Source organism: Dipteris shenzhenensis, chromosome 11, assembly GCF_047967505.1.
Source record: "Dipteris shenzhenensis isolate YYH24624 ecotype China chromosome 11, Dip_SZ_1.0, whole genome shotgun sequence".
Lineage (NCBI taxonomy): Eukaryota > Viridiplantae > Streptophyta > Polypodiopsida > Gleicheniales > Dipteridaceae > Dipteris > Dipteris shenzhenensis.
Window position 1 is genome coordinate 32,169,122 of NC_141606.1, and position 22,602 is coordinate 32,191,723.

The 22,602-nt window shown below is 44.2% G+C and overlaps 1 protein-coding gene across 2 annotated transcripts in view; it reads right to left on the bottom strand.

Moving 5' to 3' along the window:
* Positions 1 to 22,146, bottom strand: part of LOC147896916 (uridine/cytidine kinase UKL1, chloroplastic-like) — a 45,932-nt gene extending 23,786 nt beyond the window's left edge. The window contains exons 1-6 of one of the 2 annotated variants that reach the window (XM_087381035.1): positions 21,495 to 22,146; positions 21,053 to 21,366; positions 20,856 to 20,947; positions 20,603 to 20,672; positions 5,624 to 5,742; positions 5,455 to 5,496 (exon numbers count right to left, since the gene is read on the bottom strand). In XM_087381035.1, the coding sequence (XP_087237161.1) occupies positions 5,455 to 5,496; positions 5,624 to 5,742; positions 20,603 to 20,672; positions 20,856 to 20,947; positions 21,053 to 21,206 (477 nt within the window). In that variant the 5' untranslated portion in view covers positions 21,207 to 21,366; positions 21,495 to 22,146. The remainder of the gene's footprint in view (positions 1 to 5,454; positions 5,497 to 5,623; positions 5,743 to 20,602; positions 20,673 to 20,855; positions 20,948 to 21,052; positions 21,367 to 21,494) is intronic. The other variant, XM_087381036.1, reaches the window with a different exon arrangement.
* Positions 22,147 to 22,602: the final 456 nt, after the last annotated feature.

Below are 22,602 nucleotides of genomic sequence, written 5' to 3' on the forward strand. Positions count from 1 at the left end.
CCTCTGTATTGGGTACTCGCCTCCGTACAAAAAAATTTCGTACAGCTTTTGCCGTACATTCTAATGGGCATTCTGCAGTTTTCTCTTCTGTCATTTGTACGGATGTTTCTTCTGCTTTTTCCTTGGTCCTGCTGGATTTTGTGAAATTTTCTTTATCAGCCCTCTCTCTCCTTATGCAGCTTTTCAGGTTTACAGATTTTACTGCTCCCATTAGGGTTCAAGCTTTTGAGATCACAAAAATGGCTGATTATGCCTTTGAGAAAACCTTCCACAAAGATAGGTTGGGACAGCATAAAAAGCAGAAGCAGTCTGAGGGTCAGAATGACGCTGTGCTCTTTGGAAGCTAAGCTGGTTTACCATATTATGCATGAGGGATTTGAAGACACCCGGAAAGATTGGAATGACTCGGGCCCTACTGTCGGGCTTATGGTCGAGGGCAGATGTGATTCATGATGATGGGACCTCTTTCTTTTCCTGAGGCTGCTGCAAACTTCAGTCTTGGCATGCATTACTATCCTGTTTGGTATCTTATTACTCATATGCTTGAGGATTGGCTTCAAGACTAAACACTTCATTTGCCAAGGTCGGCATGTCATCCCTTGAAGCTGTCTCACATAACAGTTTCTTCTTTGTATGAGGTTCTTCAACCCTTGCCTTGGGTTTCGCAGCGGGCAAACAACCTTTAGCATATGAATCGTCCCACACAATAGTGGCAACGAAGATTGCGAGAGATTTGGAAATCTAAAATTCCACTTCGACAACAGTTTTTTCTCTAGAGAATATTGTTAGGAGTTCTTCCATCTGGACAGTTTCTGTCACGCAGACATGTTGATCCATTTGTTCATCACAGATGCTTGGCTCCACGAGAGTCAGTGCCTCATCTTCTTTGGCTTGGCTCCACGAGAGTCAATGCCTCATCTCACACACGTGGTTTTTTGGGATTGCTGCACCAGCGTTAACACACCAGATTTTCTAATGTTGCTTTTGGAAAATCTTTCAGGTTATTTGGGATTCACCCACACAGACAAGGTTTTGATTTGTTTTTTGTATGGGTTCGATATTGGGCACTACGGACTCTCTGGAAAGATAGAAATCATAGAGTCTTTGGTGATCCCATTTTCCCCCTATACTCTTTCTTCAAGCACTCTTTGCAGCAATCTTTTTTTGATTGCTTGCAAACACTTTTGATCGTGATGTATCTTGACATCTTCTCTTGATGTACTTGAGCACATCCTGCTTTGGGATTGTGACTCTGTAATATAAAAGACAACTTTTCACCAAAAAATGTGTGTGTGTGTGTGTGTGTTTTTGACTACTTGCAGACTCGCTACATCGATCATGATGTATATTTAGCATATACAGAGATTTTCAGCTAATGTAATTTCTAGCTCCTCGCTTTAAGGTGGCTTTTCTTGTAATATAAACAATCATGGCTTTCACTTAAAAAAATGTGTGTGTGTGGTGGTGTGGAGCGGTGAGTTGCTTCGAGCTTTGGTGTCTTTGCCCTCTTGCCTTCTTGTCTAAGGTTCTTAGCCCTGTACAGTCTCTCCAGACAGCCCCCCGTGCAATCCCGTACTTGGTACCATCTCATATGGCCCTGTACGGCCCCCGTTTCATACTCTGCAATCTCGTACAACACCTTTCCATCCTCTACGTCAACCTCTGTGTCCTCTCGTTCAGCCATCCATACACTCTTGTACGGTTCCCATACACATTCCCCTGGTACAATCCCCTTACGATCTAGTACAATATGTGTGTTTTTGCTCCATACGCTCAAGGTATAGTCTCCGTACTTTCCCGTCTTCTATCCGTATGTTTTCCCCCCATTGACCATCCGTATAGTTTCAGCCCCTTGTCTGTTTCTTCCTTTTCCGTCTTTTGTTGGTACGGTTTCCATACAGGTGTCCTTCGCTCTACCATACATGTTTTCTGTGCTTCCTCTTTTTCTTTCCTGCAGGTTCTTTTTGCTCTCTCAACTCTTATGGCAGACTATGCATATGAGAAAACCTTTTAGAAGAAAGGCTGGTTCAAAACAAAAAACAAAAAACAAAAGCAGCTGATGGGTCAAAATGACCCTATTCATATCTCTGCAGAGGCTCAGCTTGTTTATGAAGTGATGCATGATGGCTTTGAAGACACTCGAAAGAGTTGGAAAGATTCGGTTCCCACAATGGGCATCATGGTTGATGTAGATGATATATTTGATCCTGTGAAGGATTATGCTAAGCATGCTATTATCATCTTCTTTCCGGGCCATATGCCTGCTCCTGCAGATGCTGGTAACTGGTTGACTATGCAGCAAGGGGCTTTTTTTAGGTAATCATGACTGATGAAGAGCATAAACAGATTTGGTTGGAGCATTCTCCTCTCATTTATGGACAGCAAATGGTTCATGTGTTGCCTTGGTCCCCTACCAAGGGTTATCAAGCTTTGATTCGACACCACTATCCTATATGGGTAGAAGTGGTCAATTTTTCCCAATGCTTAGCCTCTCCTCTACCAAAAACTGCAGCTTCTATTGGTAAGGTGGTTTGTCCACCGAGACCAAATGGCAATTCCAACAGATTTTGTGTTTTGTGGGACACTGATAATCCGACCCCAGAATCATATTCCGTTATAGTCAACAATGTTTCAATGGGCAGTGCCTTTTATAAGTTGAGATGGGGTTTATTTGCAGGTGCATGCTGTCAATGTAAGAAATTTGGGCACCTTGCTTCCCAATGCCCTTCACGTGTTCCCAAAATGCCATTGGAGGCTGAATCTCTCTTGATTCAGGATAAAAATTCTAATGCCTCTTCTGTGATGAAAAATAAGGGCATTCGACAACTTTTTGTTGAAAATGAAAAAGGCAGAACGCAGGTTGCATCGAATGATAATACTCCTCTTTCTATGCCTTTTACATCTCAACCTCAGGTGAAGGAAAAAACCTTGACTGAAGCTTGGCGAACTCCTAGAAAGTTATCTCGCCTAGGAGACCCTTGCCTTCCAGGACTTGGAATGGTGCATCTTCCAAGGGAAAAACTCCTTAAGAGAATTCTGGAATTGGTATTACTTGGGCTGCAGTGACTGCGAATCGTACTCTATTTCGAGAAGAGAAAGTTGCTGCCCTCTTGGCTTCTCCTGAAGTTGATTCTTCCTCTCAAGGGAGAGGCCCGGATATTGAGGTGGAAATGCAATCATAGACAGCTTTTTAGCTAATGTACATACTCATCTTATATCTATAAATATGCTTGATCATATCAAATGTGTTACTCTCAATGTACAAGGTATGTGTGATGGTAGAAAATGGAAATATGTGTGGATGTATCTCTTGCAATCAGATGTAGTCACATTACAGGAGCACAACCAGCACATGTATGCGGGTGAGACTCGACACAACATTTTTTGTGCTGGGGAACACTCTTTCTCAAGGGTGGCATTGTTAGTGAAGCATGATCTTCAGCCGCTTGTGGCCCTCGATGATCATCAAGGTAGATAGATTATCATACAATGCATCATTCAAGGAGAGATTTTTGAATTTGCCTCAGTCTATGCTCCGCAATCTTCGCGCGAAAGGGCTTTGATTTGGGATGCTATGCAAACTTATCCATGGCAACATTATGCTTTCATCTGTGGTGACTTTAATAATGCTCCACAATAGGGAGATAATACCTCGGGTAACACTCATATGTTAGCCTCTGAAAAGCAAGCATGGTCTCAATTTTTGCTTCAGATTAGCTTGGTTGATCTCTGGAAAGAATTACAACTCATGCTGCCGGGCTACACCTTTTAGCATAATGCCCAATCTTCTTATCAGGCACGCTTGGATAGATGGTATTGAGTTGATCCGCAACATTGTGATAATTTTACTTGTAAACTTTGGATTGACCATGCCTTCACACATTTGGATCATGCGCCTCTTTGGTTAAGGCTCTCCCTACATGCTTTTCCAGATGACAAATTGCCTTGCAAAAGGTTACTACTGATAAATAATAGTTATTTGGAGCATGCTGAGTTTAAAGCATTAGTTTGTGATGCCATTCGGCCACTTTCTCATCAGACACATATAGATCTTGAATATCCATGGAAGGCTTTTGTTGCTAGAATGCAAGCTGCTATTCGGGATTATAGCAAATCTCATATGAGAGCAATACGGGAGACTATTGCTCATGCCAAATACACTTGCCAAGATTTGACAGAGCTTGGTCATCTTAGGCCTTTGTCTTCGAAAGAACACATATTGCTATGCCACGCCAAATATTGTAATGATAAAAGAAAGCTTATTAGATGGGAAACACACTCTCGACAGAAAGCTTTTCTTGATAAAGGTTGCTCCTCAAAGCAATTTTTTAAAAGCTTGCATTACAAGCGACAAGCAACAAATATTTTCCGGATACGGATGCCTCATGGTGCCTGGTGGTCATCTTGCTCAGAACTTGTTGCTGCTTGTGTGCAACACCTCTCCTTTACTTTTGAGCATGTGGATCCTTCTTCTCAGATTGTGTCAACACAGCAACTTCTTTTACAGCATGTCCATCCTATCCTTTCTGACTCACTGTTGAATTTTTCCTCAGCTTTTCGAGATCTACTCTGCTGTGCATGGTTGATTCGGTGGAAAAATCGGTAAATGCCAATGTCATGGAAAAAAGGACTCGTGAAGCTCCTTCCTAAGAAGAAATTATGTGATTCACTCTCTGATTGGAGACCAATCATGCTTATGCCGGTCATTTACAAAATCATAGCCAAAATGCTTGCAAACTCCAACAAAGGTTATTTGCATGAGGGGCTGCATCCTTCTCAATATGAGTTTATGTTGGAAAGGTCACCTCCCCATCTGTAAGCCCCCATATGAGGAGAGCATGGGGGGGGTGAACCTAGGGCTTGAGTGTCTGCCACATGGGCATCTGATTGGATGTCATGTGGACAAGAGCCAGAAGGGATTGAGTGATAAGATGGGACTGCCACATGGACAGCATCTTGGCTGTCATGTGGGCAGCACATCTAGAGCTGTTATGGGCAGATCAGAGGGTCAGAATAGTGCAGAAGCATGGCAGATCTGTACGGATTACAGATGCCTGCTGTACGGTTTCTTTCTTTCTTTCTGTCTCCACACAGAGATATGTGCGTACATGTGCACGCACGTGTGTGTGTGTGTGTGTGTGTGTGTGTGTGTGTGTGTGTGTTTGGCTGCCTCATGACTTTTGCTCTAAGGCTTTACTTGTAAATTTTTCCTTTGTACTTATTGGTTTTCACCTCTTTTTGGGGTTTCCCACAGAAATATAAGATTTCACTAAAAAAAAGTGTGTGTGTGTGTGTGACAAAGAGAGAGAGAGAGAGAGAGAGACAGAGAGAGAGAGAGTTTTAGCAATGTGTGAACATTTATGCGTGCATTTATATGTACACCCACACAAGCACACACCCATACATATGCACATATCTAACAAAATTAACATACTAACAAAATTAAAATTTTACCTTTCTATAGAAAAACAGGTGACATGTGCAAGGTACATCTGTCTGCATATCCATATTCAGTGGTAATAGCACAACTTTTTTTATCAGTTGAATCCAAAATCAGTTGCTTTAAAAACTGCTTGAAGCATCACACTGACAAATGACCAAATGCACAGATGTGATGTGAAACCTTGCGAAATGTATCGGAGCAGCGCCGATGTCGCTTGAAGTCATAAATTGGAATCTGCACTGCTTCTCCTTGTCTGAGTGTTCCAATGCAGTCGAGAAGTTGCTCTGTATCAAAAGCATCTGGAAAACCAAACATAACAAAAGCCATCACTCTGGAGGTCATCTAATCAATAATTATAACATTGCATATACATGTGAAAATTTTTTAATTAACACATAGGGTATATGCAGCACCGCGTGGCCTGCATATTATGTTGTGGCAGCCATATTGCTGTGCATATGGCAGCCCTAATCCAACCTCCTTTATCCCTGCCTAATCCTTCCCCAAGTCCTCCTCATATGAGGGCTCATAGGTGGGGAGCTGACCATTTTCTTCCAACACAATTATTATACTTCATGGTAGCTCAGTTGCTCACCTGACAAGTTTGGTGACCTGATGGAAGACTATATATCAAAGACCATGTCATGACAAGAGAAATCACTAAGCTGTGATTAGTAGACATTAAAACATTATTATATATATTATACGCCAATGGTGTAACATGTATATGTATTATGATGGACACCGACCGATTTGTTATGGCAATGGATCATCTCAGTAGATAGGACTAGTCAAGCTGGAGCCACTGCTTCAGACGGCATCAGATTTGGACATGAGTCTTATTCTGTTAATAAAAATGTGCACACACGTGTATAGGTCCTAGGGGCAATAGGAAGCGAAGGGTGCATTAAGGTGCATTGAATGGTAGATGCATGGGTCATAGGCTAAGGGTCGGTGTAAATGGGAAGATGGAACTTGAGTGATCTCAAGGGACATTAATGAAAGGGTATCACCCTTTCATTGTGAATCTCACGTAGCATTCTCTCTACCACATTGCATTCATCCACCATCTCTCTCCCACCTTGCATGTAGGTCGAAAATAGAAACAAGTACTCTCACGAGGGCGCCCTTCCCCATTAGAGGGCCAATCGGCATTCAAATTCTGCATGCATTGCACACATTTGCATTCTTGAGAAAGCTGTTTCTTCACATTTGGTATCAGAGCATCGACGATCCACTACCGGAGCGAAAAGAGAAGGAGAAGAAGCGAGAGCGAGGGAGGACGCAAGCATGCGGGACAGCAACCAACACAAAAGGGAGTCGTACGAAAAGGTGGTGCACAGAGGAGAGTGCCGTGGAAGGCACAACGGGAGAGTGCCGTTGAAAGGCACGTGCACTGAGAACTGGACGAAAACCAACGTGCGTGAAACGCCGCACGGGACCCCGAAGAACTCTATGCGGAGCAGGCCCTCGGCCGAAACCTGCGCGGGAAGGCGAAAGAGTGCTGAGGGGGACAATAGGCACCGAAATTTAGTCTACTGAACGCAGGGCAAAGGAGACTGACAAAGCCCGAATTTGGGAGGAAGGCTTGAATTTGGAAATCCTAAGGCAAGGGCTTTCTATGATTTGTATGGGTCTTTGGACGGGGCACGGGGTGTCCTAACAGGGTGACTCCCCCCGTGCAAATAGACCCTTAAAACCCTTAAACCGTGGGAAAGTCAGATTGGAACAAGATTTTAAGGGGGTGATCGACCCATCAAGTACCCCCTATAACGGTATCTAGAGCACCAATCCGCTCAAAACAAGTAGCCCAAACAGAGTGTGCCAGTTTACAGCACAAAAAACAAGGAAGAAAGGCTAAAAGAGGAGGAACAAGAGGTCATTTGAAGTGGTTTTTCGACACAAGGAAAGCGGGAGTTGGATAAGTACTACCAACTCTACAACACTTGACTTTTGCTATAAAATAAACCCCTTTTCTGAAGTTACAGCAAGTCATTTTCTCTCTTGTAATACTAAAAGGAAAGAATGGAAGGAGAAGGGATATTTAATAATGAGCTTGTCCTTTTTCCTCCTCTACCAGAAGGAGATAGGGAGAGAACACCATCGCCTCCTCCTGAAAAGGATAATGTAGATGAGAGTTACACACATATTGAGTATGATAACCCACGTATAGAATTACCTTCATCTCTCCTTCAAGAATCTCTTGATAGGGAGTTTTCGTTTAGAAATGAAGGGAGAAACGAGTCCATCCAAGAGCAAGGCATTGAGTTTACGCCTTTAACTCAAAATCCCATACACATGAATTATAATCCAAGTGAGAGAGGGAGAGAGGAGTCCCCCGTTGATAAGCTGGTTTCTCAGCTTAGCCGTATGATTGAACAGTCCATTATGACAAAATTTGGGACTAAGAGGGTGCTGAATTTTGGGGATGAAGATTTAGGTACCCCCTCGAAGACAGCCACATTTCAACCTCGAGAGACAATAGAGTTCGCAAAGTATGATGGAGCAAGAGAGGCGGATAAAATCCTCAATTGGATTCGCCATTTTGAGCTATATTTTGCCCATCAAGATAAGATTGACCACGAGAAGCTTGCTCTTGCCACACTGCATCTACAGAAGGATGCTTTGATGTGGTGGTCCTTATCACAAACGGAAAAAGAGCCTATCATTCAATGGTCCAAATTTGTAGGGCAGCTTAAGGCCACTTTCATGCCTCCGAGGCATGAAGAAGAATTGACCTTCCACTGGGAAAGGTTTAGGCAATTCGATAAACAAGAGTAACGCTGAATTTACATCTAGGTTCTGGAAACTCTCTTTAGAGTTACCTGAGAAGAGCGAGGATGATAGAAGGAAGAAGTATTTAGCAGCCCTAACCCCAAAAGTGAGGTATGAGGTTGAGATGTTCAACCCAACCACCCTGAAAGACCTCACTAAATTGGCTGAGATTACTGAGAGGAAACTAAATCCTCATAAACCCTTCAACAAAGGAAAGGAGAAAGCTATTGTACAAAATGTTAACAGCCAATCACATACTAGATGGATACCATTTCCTTCCATGACTGACGATGAGAAGAAAAAGCTAATTAAGGAGGGTCAATGTTTTGGATGTAAGAAACATAAGCCAGGGCATCCATGGCAAAAATGTCCTACTCTATTAGCCAAATTTGTCAAAACCAATTCTATAAAAGGGAAAAGCAAAGCATCCAAGCAGGAGGGTGAGGCTTCTACCTCCTCATCCCAAGACTTTACAGTGAACATAGAACCAAAAGTAAATGCTAGAGTAGGCATATTCATTGCAGAGTATGGATAGAGAATGAATATTTTTCTCTCCATGTAGAGCGTCTAATAGGATGAATAGGGCTGAAATAGAATAGTTGGAAAAAGAGATTGAAGGTCTATAGTTTCTATAGACTAAGTAGTTCTCCATTGCAAAATCAACTATGGCCAAGGTCTACCTAGTTCAATGAAACATTTGGGTGAGAGAATCGTTTTCATATTGACCAGTTTGTTGAGAATATGTTTCAGCTTATTGAGCAAGTTACTACAAAGAGATTTCAGCAGCTTGGTATTCAAAAGAGAATTCTGAGTATGAAGAGACAGTAAAAAGGCACTGCAGTGGTACTTCTGCATTTTGAATATTCGGCATCAAGAGGAACCAGAACTTGTAGATTGTATTTAACTTCTGATTCAAAAGAGATCATGTGCTACCAAGAGAAGACTATTTGTACATTATGAAGAGGAGATGCAAATGCAGAAGTAAAAGAGAAGCGTACGCAAGAGAAAGAGACAAGAGAGGATCCAAAAGAGGACTTCTGTCCATTCAAGCAAGAGGGAGTGTCATGACGAAAAATCACTAATCTGTGATTAGTAGACATTAAAACATTATTATATATATTATACGCCAATGGTGTAACATGTATATGTATTATCATGGACACCGACCAATTTGTTATGGCGGTGGATCATCTCAGTAGATAGGGCTAGTCGAGCTGGAGCCACTGCTTCAGACAGCATCGGATTTGGACATGTGATACTTATTCTGTTCATAAAAATGTGCACACACGTGTCTAGGTCCTACGGTCAATAGGAAGGGAAGATGCATGAGTCATAGGCTAAGGGTAGGTGTAAATGGGAAGATGGAACTTAAGTGATCTCAAGGGACATTAATCAAAGGGTATCACCCTTTCAATGTGAATCTCACGTAGCATTCTCTCTATCACATTGCATTCATCCGCCATCTCTCTCCCACCTTGCATGTAGGTCGAAAATAGAAACAAGTACTCTCAAGAGGGCGCTCTTCCCCATTGGAGGGCCAATCGGCATTCAAATTTTGCATGCATTGCACACATTTGCATTCTTGAGAAAGTTGTTTATTCACAGACCAGACCAGAAGGTCATGTGATTGGGAGAGCTTATTTGGTACCTTAGTGGCCTCAAACTTCGAACCTAAGTCGAGCTTGTAATGAAGGGGGAAAAGTATCCATTTAGAGGACCTTTAGAGGCCTCTTAGGTGGGAAATGTGGAGAGACTATATAATCCACCCCTATTTGTACACTTTTTGATGTGACATCTAATCTTATCTACTCCCACCTCCTTCCTCCTACGTGCTACCTACACTGTCTCTCAATCTCTCTCTATCTCTCTCTCTTTCCTTCTCTATCTCTCTCTCTTTCCTTCTCCACATAGAGAGATGGTTTGAGGGGCTAGGGCTCCACATGGACATACTACCTCCATTCCAGTACAGCATGGATGCTCCATTCTCTCCCCTCCTATCACACGAGGTCAACCAGGTTATCCGTGAGGATCTACTACAGCTACACACATTCCAGACTTGGTTGAGCCTAAGTGATATTCCAGTGAAGCTGGGCTTCTACAAAGATCACTTCTTACATATCACAGCGGAGGGTTTCATTGATCCACCATGATACACGCAGATCCACCTACCCCAACTCGCTGAGGATCTCTCTTGGGTAGTTCCAGGTCTCTTCACACAGACTTCATATCGAGAGCGGCAGAGCAGAGCGGTTACCCTGGGAGAGGCGCATATGCACACTGTGTGACATGCAAGAGGTTGAGACAGAGGAGCATTTCATCTTCAAGTGTCCTGTTTACTATGAGATCCGAGGGTGTTTCTACTGCCTCTTCAGAGATAGTTATGGAGTTTTGGCCCATCTCCTCTCCTACCCAGACCAGCGGTGTTTGGCTGGTTTCATTCATGAAATGCTTAGACACCGCGAGAGGATACTCCGAGCACAGAGACAGGAGCAGACTTCTTCCTCGACTGATACCTCTCAGAGCTCTATCACGGAGTTCTTTCAGCCAAATTACATAGACCCCACGAGACGAGACCTCGACATGACCGTGACCCGGAGCCTATGACTCACAGCTCAGACAAAGGGTTGATACACAGATCATACTTGGGGACAACCCCTCCTTGTTTAGGGTCGGAGCCCGATCAACAGGAATCACAGTAGCCCTGGTTAGACGCAGAGCTACGACCAGGAGACGTACCAGGATTGCACCCTTGATGGGCCGACAACGCTCTAGTGCTGATCTTATGCCTCCACTGCCTCATCCATCCTGATTTTCCGCTGCTTATGATGAGGATGATGATGATCATGATGATGTTGATAATGACGATGATGCTAAAATTGATATATAGTCGACTATCGACATGACTATGTTGTACTATGTTGTACTTAGGACTTAGTACTGCCATTTTGCGTTTTTTGCATTTTGCATTGGTGTGGATGCTTGTTTAGTAGCTCCACTACCACAACTCATTGTATCAGGTTTTTCACACTCTCATAGACCCATCGGTCTTCCAAAGACTTTAATTAACTTTCTTTCTTTCTCCCAATCTCGCTCTTCCTCTTCCTCTTCCCCCTTTCCACACTTCTCTCTCCTTCTCCCTCTTCCTATCTCTCCCTCCTCCAATCTACCCCTTGTAACCTTCATTGCATTGGTATTAGAGCTCCGACCCTACCACCTTTGTTTTTCATCGACTACGTTGCACATGGAGAGATTTTTGGGTGGTAAAAGCAGTCAAGGCACTTTCCTAGCGTTGAGAATCAGCATCTCCAGGAGTGGCAAGCCCCCATGCAGCAAGGGGGGCCAGAGGGGGTAGGCTGGCCGACCAGCTGGTCTGCCCAGTTGGCCTGACCGACCAGACTGGTCGGTCCAGCCAGACTGGCCGACTCCCCCCCCTGGCCTGCCCTATAAAAGGGCCTCCTTCCCTTCACTTCCTCTGATCACTTCTTCCAGCAGCTCCTCAAGGCTCTTGTCTTCAGCCTGCTCCTGGCCATCTTCACTGGAGCCTCCCTTCAGCTGTTCTGTTGGCTGTCCACGCTCCCTCTGCAGATCTTCTGGTGCAGCTCCTCCAGCCTCCTTGCTCCAGGCTCCTCCTGCCTCCTCGTTGCAGGCCCCTCCAGCCTTCTTGCTCCAGGCTCCTCATGCCTCCTCGTTGCAGGCCCCTCTAGCCTTCTCGCTCCAGGCTCCTCCTGCCTCCTCGCTGCAGGCTCATCCAGCCTCCGTGCTCCGCGCTCCTTCAGCCTCCTCGCTCCAGGCTCCTTCAGGCTCCTCGTTCCTAGGATCCAGCCTCCGTGCTCTCAGGCTCCAGCCTCCTTGTGCCCAGATCCTCTGCTCCAGTTCAGCCCCTTCTGCAGCTCCTGTTTCTCATCCTGTTCAGGACTCCTTCTATTACAAATTGCCCTGGTTTATGGGCTAAGTTACAGCAGATCTGTTTGTGGCACATCTTGTTGTCTCTAGTATTCTCTGTGTGATTCTGTAGCTTCAGTTTGCTTACATCTTCCGCTGCCACTCTTTACATCTTTCTTTCTCCCAATCTCGCTCTTCCTCTTCCTCTTCCCCCTTTCCACACTTCTCTCTCCTTCTCCCTCTTCCTATCTCTCCCTCCTCCAATCTACCCCTTGTAACCTTCATTGCATTGGTATTAGAGCTCCGACCCTACCACCTTTGTTTTTCATCGACTACGTTGCACATGGAGAGATTTTTGGGTGGTAAAAGCAGTCAAGGCACTTCCCTAGCGGCCTGTGCCTACTTTTCTTTCTGCTTGACGACCAACGGTACAATGCCAACCCCATTGATGTGGATTGAAAAAAGCGCTAGAAGACACCATCCAGCTTGCAGATTTTTGCTCATCACGCTCGTCCATTGCGTTAGCATCAGCCACACCAACTTGAGAGCCATCTGCTAATTAGAGCAAAGTCACTAATGCTCGTGAAGACCTTGTGTCTCTTGATTGTGAATAGGCAGGACGAACCATCACACCAGCTGCTTGACCCTTCGTAGCATACGACACCCACCCAGCTCATTGCTCGATGCTACGATTGTGCACCACGCCCTCTAGACGACTACCACTACCAATCCATTATCAACAACCCATTTGACTAACAGTAATTTGAAAGAACGGGTCAAGCTAGGCACACACTTGCCAATAGAGTCGAGCCTCTCTAAGCACCGAGGCCATAGCCACAGTCACGCTTCTACAGTCCCTACCCTCTGCCATCCTTTCCGCCGCGCCTCTAGTTGCCCTCTAGTTACCCTTTGCCAACTCCTTCCTGGGGTTGCTTAGCCCGTGCGCAAATGCAGAGGAGATCAACCATGCTGCACCACAGTCTGACGCCTGTGTCGCCAAATCACCGCCCAACTCAATTGCTAGGCTAGTCTTTAACTAGGATTAGGTTTAGTTAGTGGTTGGTTAGGTTAGTAGGTCTAGTTAGTAGATCGATTTAGCTAGGTTAGGTTTAGTTAGTTTGGGACTAGGTTAAATTAGTGCTAACTAGGGTTAGGTTGGCCTAAGCTAGTGTCCTAGCAATCCTGATAGTCTTAGGGTAGTGCTAGCATATCTGTCCTAGGTGGCTTACGACCCCCTTCCCCCCCCAAAAACAAACCAACCTCAACTTTTCAACCTCTTTCTACGGGGCTTGAAGCTTCATGCTCTTCTAACAGTAGTTGCAATCTCTTTGCATTCCCTCTTATATTGTTTTGTAAGGAGTGATCATTGTAAGGGCTCTTCATGCACAAGAAAAAGGTTTCAAGACTCTGTATCTTGAGACCGCATTCTCTCGTCCCTTTTTCTTGAGTATATACCATTGTAAATCTTAAGCTCATTGCCATATTATTTTTCTAGGGTAGCAGATATTTGTTCCTTGTCATCTTTATCAACAAATATGACTATGTTACATAGTCCCACTCTACCAATGGTGGTATGTAATATTCTGTCAAGGAGTTGACGAATGTCATCCAGTGATATTTCATAGACAAAGAAAAGCTTAGGCCTCTCCCAAGCAGTGTCGTCGGACAAAAAATCATTCAATGAAACTCCCTTGCACTCAACACTCTTTCCAGACTCTGAAATGATTTCATGTATGAAAAAAAAGCCCTTGTTCATATTTTTTTCTTTTCTGAGAGTGTACTTATTGATGACTTTTTGTGCAAATGCATACACATTTTCCGGAATGTCACTTGTCATAGAAGGAGTAATTTCAGATCCATCATCTTCTACCTTCACCCATTTATGCGCCCAAGTTTTCTGTTTAGCTGACGGTAAAGCTGATGCCATCTGCCTCACAATGCTATGATCAATTTTACATTGGCTAATTGGAATATTTTTTTCTGCCAACAAATATTCAATTGCACTCTTTACTACATCACGCTTGACTTGTTGGATGATGCAATCTTCCATGCAATGATCTTTATCCTTTTTGCCAAAAAACCATTCTTTGGACATTAATTTCTCTGCAACAAGACCTACGTATTTGTTTGGTAAGTTTCTTAAAGGCCTCCACATCCGAGCTGTCATCTCTTTTTTCTCAATCTTCTTTGCCTTGTCTTTAATCAATGATGGAGCCTCATATGTGACATCTCCTTTCTCACATGCAAGACACACGTCTTTGATCTGATGAAAAACTTCATCACTACGGAAAAGTATGCTTGTGTAGTCTTGATACCTATCCCTTACTGTCTTAAAGCTTGTAATCACCTCTACTCTTTCTTGCTTTCCCCTTGGTACAATGACACTCAAGCATGTGTAGAAGTCAACAAGATTATCCGCTTCCACTTTAGTTGCAGTTCTTTTGAGAGTGTATTTGCTTTTCTGCAGGCTATCATGTTTATGCTGCTGAAAGTTTATACGAATAGTGGGTTGTTGGAGAAGGCAAGAAACTGTTTCGATGAAATGGAAGTGCTCGGATTTCCACCTCAGGAGGTGAGCTTAACATATGCCCCAAGGATTACAGTGTTGTCTGTTGCTGCATGTTAAAAGATAAAAATCTTATGATGGAGCGTTCTTTCAAGTGTCTTTCAAGTTACAGAGTTTTGTAAACCAAGTCTTTTTTCTGGGGCGTCAATCTAGCAGTTTGTTGCAAAGTTCAAACCAATGGTAGCACATTGCATGGTGGCAGGGTTGGTCATGCAACAACATTCATAATTTAAAGAGTGATATCCAGCCCTCTATTTTATGGTATTGCCTGAATTGAATGCCTCAGGGGAGACTTGGTGAAATTCAAGCGACAAGCTTTCTTGATGACCTAATCTTTCAAATTGAAGACTCCTAGGGATGTGTTCAAAATGCCATGCATGGCGTCATATGCCTTGACCACATGGTGTGGTGATCAAAGGAGTTTAAAGAAAACTGAATTCAAGATACTGAGGTCTATGTTGAATCATAACCCTAACATTAAAAGAGCTTCCTAATTCTTCCAATGAAGCCATGTTTGTAGAGTTGTTGTTTCCTAAACCTCCTTTAAACTTGCTTCCCCTCTTCCAACATGCAAGGCTATACTGTGGGATGCCTTAAACTTGCTTCCCCTCTCCCCTCCCCCCCCTCTTTCCACCTTGTTTTAAACAAGATGAATTACATTCAAATGGGCCTGCCCAGAGCTGTGTTTAGGTTTCCTAGTTTAGACATGAGAATGGTCAGACCAATAAATGTACTTCGTTCCTTTTTGTTGAAAGTGCACTAGAGTCGAGACTCTTTATGTGGTCTACATGCCATCATTTTGGAGAGATGCATTTGGCAGAGAGACCCAATCAGGGCTTCATGCACCTATCGCTCCGCCAATGATCACATACAGCCAAACACAACCAGTGCATAAGATGGCAGCAGCCATGACGCAGCAAGGGGTTACTACCAACTGGTGGGCAGCAGGGGGTTACTGATGAGATGTTGCTGGCAGATTCCTTGCATTCATATAAGGACCTACCTGAAGCCATCAAACTTGAGATGTCTTTCTTCGATTATGTGAACCTCAAGCGTGATGATGCCCACACTTCTATTGGTTACGTACACAAGAATTATGCAGCCAAGGATGTCAAGGACAAACTCACAGTGCATAAGTTCAAAGGGGACACTCGCACACCTAATGAGTTGGAGGAGTGGCATACGAAGCTGGAAGATTATTTCCATTTCTACCCAAAACAAGATGATGACCGTATAATCTTTGCAGTCATGCACATGCAAGACTATGCACATACTTGGTGGCGGTATATGAGGGATTCACCTCAAAGGCCAACCACATGGAGGGGTTTTAAAGAAATGATGGTTACTACCTTTGTATCCCCACTCATCTTGGAGCAGTACTCGGCTGAATTATATGCATTGTCGCAAGCTGGTACAGTCCAAGAGTATTTGCAGCGTTTTGGAGGCTTTCCTTGTTTGTACAGGACATATCTGAGAAAGGGAAGCTGCTGCGTTCCATCCAAGAATTGAGTCCTTCCCTAGCTGCAGATGTGAAGGCGCCTAACCCTCAAGCAATAGAGTGTGCGGCCCAATTGGCAGATATGTTTGAGCCCAAATATGCCAGCAAGTATAAGATGGCAGCGCGTAGCGCATACGGGAATGCAAATGAGGCTGAGAATAAGCCTAAGGTAACTGATTGGCATGATAGGAAATCAGCAGCACCACCATTTCCAACGTTTCCCACTGTTACAGCCAGCAAGATGCCATATGCTAAGCCATACACGTCCTCTGATGCTAAGCGAGGAGATAAGCCAAGTGTTGGTAATGAAAAAATCAGAATTTAAACAACACACCAGGGCTATTATGGACAGCAGAAAGCGGGCAAACTTATGCTTTAAGTGTGGTGAGAAGTGGGCCCCTGAGCATTGGGAAGCTTGCAAAATGCATAACAGTGGTACTGCAAAACTCAGAATGATTATTGAGATATCAGATGATGCGGATTTCATCAATGCTTCTGAGACCTTGGATGCCACTCATGATGATTAAAAGGGTGCACATGACATGGAAGTAGCTTCAGATACTGGAGCCACGAACGGGATTAATTCCCCCTTTGATCCCGGTGGTGCTATTGAACATAATATGCATGCTATACAATCCAATGACACTCAGCCCACCTGCGGCATGCGAGGCTGTTGGCCCACAGTCTTTCAAGTGGAGCATCAGGTTGCTATGCCTTTTGATGTGTGAGAGGATGCAAATCGAAATGCTACTATGGATGAGGAGGAAATCTATTGGGATGCGCAGCAAACAATTTATGCTATCTCTTTTCGTGCCTTGATGGGTGCCAAAAGTGCTGAAACTATCAGATTGAAAGGGAAAATTAATGGCAGGACTGTTCACATGCTTGTGGACAGCGGTAGCACTCATAGTTTCATCAATTCTAAGACCTTACAGAAGGTGGGACTGATTGCTACTGAGATTGATCATGGGCTGAGAGTAGAGGTGGCAAATGGACAGCATTTTATCAGTAAATTTCGTTGCCAAGATGCAAGGATCAAGCTCCTCGAGGATTATCAATTTGCTAGGGATCCCTTGGCACTGGGCATGGGCATGGGCCCAATAGATGCTGCCCTGGGCTGCGATTGGTTAAAATCTTTGGGTAAAATCAGCATGGATTTAAATGCCCTGCCGCTCAGCTTTGTCCACATGGGTAGAGCTCTAGCATTGCATGGCTTTGCTTGCAAATTTGCCAAGAGGGCAGCTCTTCTTCCTGACCTCTTGAAGAAGGACACTTTTCGGTGGTCAAAGGAAGCACAACGCAGCTTTGAAGACCTGAAATTTGCTCACTCATGCACCTGTCTTGGTATGCCCTAATTTTTCACGTCCTTCCATTGTGGAGGCAAATGCCAGTGGCAAATAATTGGCTGTTTTGAGGCAGGAACACGAGGTAATAGCCTTTGAAAGCAGAAAATTTGATAATTACCATGTTTATGATCAGGAGATGTTGGCTATCTTGCATGCTTTCAAGAAATTGCACCACTATCTGTACGGGAGTAAAATTAAGGTGAAAACAGATCATAGGACTCTTCATATAAGCAAAAGAGGTTGTTGGCTGCAGTCCAATCCTATGATTTTGACATTGATACAAAAAAGGGAAAAAAAATGTGGTTGCAGATGTCTTGTCCAAGATTCGGAAAGGGTACTCACACCTAGCACTGCTTACCATCCTAAGACTTAAGGACAGTCGGAAAGGGTGAACAAATGGGTGGAGGAATATTTGAGGCACTTTTGTGATGATACAAGTCTTGGGATAAATGGTTTGGACTTGCTGAATTTTGCTACAACTGTCCCAAGCATCTCTCCATTGGCATGAGCCTATTTGAGGCAATGTACCGATGCAAGGTTGGGTGCCTTCTTCAATTGCTGACATGGCTGTGAAAATTCAGCAAGCACGGAATGACTTGGACAGGATGGATGCCCTTTTGCAGTTGGCAAAAGAGAATATGCAAGATGCCCAAGCCAAGCGGATTAACACAGGAGATATTTGTCTATCAAAGAAGGAGATTATGTGCATTTGTGTCTCCATAAGAACTGTTATGCCTCACTAAAAGGTAATACCAACACAAAGCTTGCTCATAGGTATAAGGGTCCTTATAGGATCATCCGCAAGGTTGGAAAGGTAGCATATCAGTTGGAGCTACCCAGTACCTCCAAGATCCATGATGTTTTCCATGTGTCTTCGCTGAAACCACGAGTTGCCACCTATGGATGAGGAGGGCCACATCCTATATATTCCAGAGCGCACCGTGGGTTTCAGAGACCATGTACTCGGAACAAGGTCTACATAGAGTATCTTATCTTATCAAGTGGCGGGGACTCCCTGCAGATGAAAATTCATGGCAACAAGAAAGCATTGTCCAGGACCACCCCTATCTCCTACTGGGCTGATTAGTAGTTGCTGTTTGCTGCACTTTTTGGACAGCCATGCTGTGAAATTTTTAAGGCAAAATTCTATGGGAAGGGATGGTTGTAATGAAGGGGACAAAGGGGCAATTAAGAGGACCTTTAGAGGCCTCTTAGGTGGGAAATGTGGAGGGACTATATAAGTTCCCAGCCACCCCTTATTGTACACTTTTTGATTTGACACTAATCATATGGACTCCCACCTCCTTCCTCCTACGTGCTGCCTACACTTTCTCTCCCAATCTCTCTCTATCTCTCTCTCTTTCCTTCTCCCTTCTCTCCCAATCTCTCTCTTCCTCTCCCTCCTCCCCCTTTCCACACTTCTTTCCAGAGAATGAGGGTCACAATTCCAAGGTTTCTCGAGGATTGTGCTTATGGATCGTGTTAGTTGACCCATGCTTTGCATGCTCTTACTTCTTCCCATCCTCAAAAGGCGGATAGTTTGATGTACCTATTGTTGTACCAAGGTTACTTGATGTTCCTTGGTTATGGCACGTCCATGATGGATTTCAACAGTTCCTGGAGTTTGAGGATGATGCCGAGCTGGACATCAAGGTGCAATGTACGCAGGTATTTAGACCCAATTGCAAAAAACTTCTCAATTTGTTCCTGAGAGCTTCTCAAAGGAAGCGATATGTCATGGGGTCATTGTAAGCCTGGGCTGATAGGACAATGCACCACTTAAGATAGAAAGAATTTATCACAATATCAGCAAGCCACAACATGGACGAAAACTTCAAAACTCATGTCTGCTAATATGGCAGAAGCATATATCTAGATGAATCCAGGAACATGCCCAAACTCATCCTCTTAAAACACAACCTAGTGCAGTTTCAATCTCAATCACTCATAAGGTTGACACTCCATCGCGCATAGCAAGGACTAGCTACTATGACATCTCATGAAAGGAAGCATGGAGAGCGGTCATTGAAGACATCAGCAATTGAGGATGAGATCAGACCACATAGGTGAGGGGTGATGGATAGCAGGCAGATTGCATGCCCAGCAAAGGGCCTAATGCTGGAGAAGATGGGGCATATATAGCCACAGAGTCGGTCAGCCAGATCTACCGCTCGGCCAGGGTAAAGACAGGACCTGCGGGCCAGAAAACAAGGCTTGGTCCAGGTCGGCCCTTTTGAAATGGCCATTTGAGACCTGAAAGGGGTCAGTGAAGGGGCAGACTGAGTTCGGTCTGCCACAGACCCTTGTCCGCCAGCTCATAGAGCACTTGACCATTGCCAAAACACTTGCAGAAGTGACAGACACTCTTGGAGGAACATGCAGCCAAGAGTATGTGTTAGGCCGAGAAACAGTAGTAAAACTACAGCTCACCACTGAGCTTCCAGGAGCACCAACTTGGCTGCATGTGACAACTCTGAGGGAGCCCGGAGCATCTTTGTGTACCATATATTTTGACATACTTGCTGTTTATTACTGCTGCTGTGCACACTTGTCAATTCAAAGTTGGATCCACATTTGTGTTCCATTAAGGCTCAATATTTTTCTCTTGGTTCTCCGTTCTGCTGCTGCATGGGAAGGTCTAGTTAGGTGTTGGTGTAGGAGATTAGATTCTCGACATTAAGCAGGTGAGCAGAGGAACCTAATAAATACAGAAACAGCTAGTTCACAAGCCTAAATCACTTCTCTGAAATTCTTTTAAGACCCAAACACAATGACCCCTATGGCAAACAAGCAAGGCTCATGAATCGAAGTTAACAAACAGAAGATAACATAGAGGTTGCTACATGCGTCAAAAGAAGTGTCCTGACATTGCAGGATGAATGTCTTAAGCGTACAGTATCCCATCTAGTCATGCTCTCTCATCGTGCCAACTTCGAAGGACAATTAGTTTCCCTTAGAGACTTCTTCACGTGTATCTATGTTCGGTGACCCCATCCTTACAGAAATATGACCGTCAATTCATTGGAAACCATTGCAGAACCGTCAAGCTTTTTCGCTGTGTGACCAAAGGATTAGAATACAGCTCCACATACCTGGGTGATCGAAATTGTATTCCTGGACACGAGCTAACTCCTCGGGAGTCAGCCCACGATAAAATGAATCCTGCACATATGTGAGAGGATAAAGCACCAACCACTGCTGCTTTTCTGAACAAGCCAGGACACAACTATATTCAATCGAAGACTGCAAGGTTTGAGCTAAAACTCAAAACTTCTGACTGAATCCAGCTGTGCGGTACACTGAAAAAAATTCGCCTAGCGAAACTCAGGAATCACTTGGAGTTACCTGATTGACAAGAACTACACGATGGTCATGCAGCTGCTGGATTATCATGTCACAAACGGTTGTTTTCCCTGAAGCGGTACCTCCAGCAACACCTGTACAGCGCATTGCCAGGAATTGGCCGATCGGCACTGTGAAGTTATGGTTCAGAAGCAACAGAAAATGGCAGAGCAAGCTTGAAGACACGGGTCTGGGCTCACCTATCACGAAGGGCTGCTTATGGATGGACTTGACTTTGGCGGGATGCCCTACATCATCCAGGCGGAGACCAGAAAAATGTGCATTAGCGGTGGCTTCCATGACATTGACAACCTCAGCCTTCAACATGTTCGAACTCTCAATGGCTTGGAGCATTTCACAGAGGAGTTTGATCGAAGCTGCACGGATTCAGCGTTGCTGAATAGATCTAAACTTGCTTAGTGAGAGACACCAAACAAGTCACTGCGAATCTCCCCCCAGATCAAGTGCGGTTCCAAGGCAGGAAGGACAGCCCGATGCAGTGAGACCCATGGCGCTGCAAGATTGAAGTCACGTACTTTAGGAAAACCAAGGCAGGAAGGCACTCGAGAGCCCAAAAGCAGGGGAACCCAAAATGAAAAAATGCTCTACAAAAAGGTATAATGATTCATATGAGCCAGAGACCTATTTGATGATGCAGGAAGCGAGCAGGTTTAGGAGAGCAGCTGCTGATGCTGTAGATAGAAGCAACGATACAGCTCTCTCGCTCGCTCGCTCTCTCTCTCTCTCTCGCTCTCGCTCTCGCTCTGTGCCTGCTCCGATTCAACTCTCTCTCAGCTCCGATCAGATACTCTGTTCAAGGCAACGATACCATTCTCTCTCTCTCTCTCTCTCTCGTGCTCCAAGCAATCTCTCTCTCTCAGCTCCTATCAAATACTCTGTTCATGCCTATCCAACAACCTCTCTCTCTCTCTCTCTCTCTCTCTCTCGCGCGCGCGCTCCAATCAATCTCTCTCTCTCAGCTCCTATTAAATACTCTGTTCATCCCTATCCAACAACCTCTCTCTCTCTCTCTCTCTCTCTCTCTCTCTCTCGCTCGCTCCAATCAATCTCTCTCTCAGCTCCTATCAAATACTCTGTTCATGCCTACCCAACGACCTCTCTCTCTCTCTCTCTCATGCAAAACCCATCAAAAGCCGACAAGCAGATGTGGGACTCAAATCTAGATCTCTTCCATGCTCCACACAAAATAAGATTTGCTTGGAACTAAGAGAAGCATCATGCCACCCCGCAACCCACTACCTTTCTCTACCGTGCTTGTCACGTGTGCCACACTAACCCATAGCGCAATCTCAATCTTGCACTATGTAGTATGTCTAGTTAAAACGCACGTGACTATCGTTTTTAACGTTTATCCGCTATTCCAATAATAGGAATATTCTTTCATATCTCCCATTGGTCACTTGCAGAATTCATGCATCCCATCAATACATTCTCCTACGTTGATCTTCAAAGGGAAGTTTAGACCACAGAGGGGACTTGACTCACAGCATGTACATTGCTATAGCCATAGTATTTATACTATTACACAAAAATTATGTCTTTGAACAAAACCATAAAGTTTTATAGTTAACACTAACAATCTTGAACTACAACATTGGATTCTCTTATTCCAATTTATTTTTGGATGTTTTTCATATATGTTTAAAAAGGCAGCAAAACCTTGAAGCCTTGGAAAGTACTTGGCCCTAAATGTTACTCATCCTATGTCTTTTACACTTTCATTCACCAC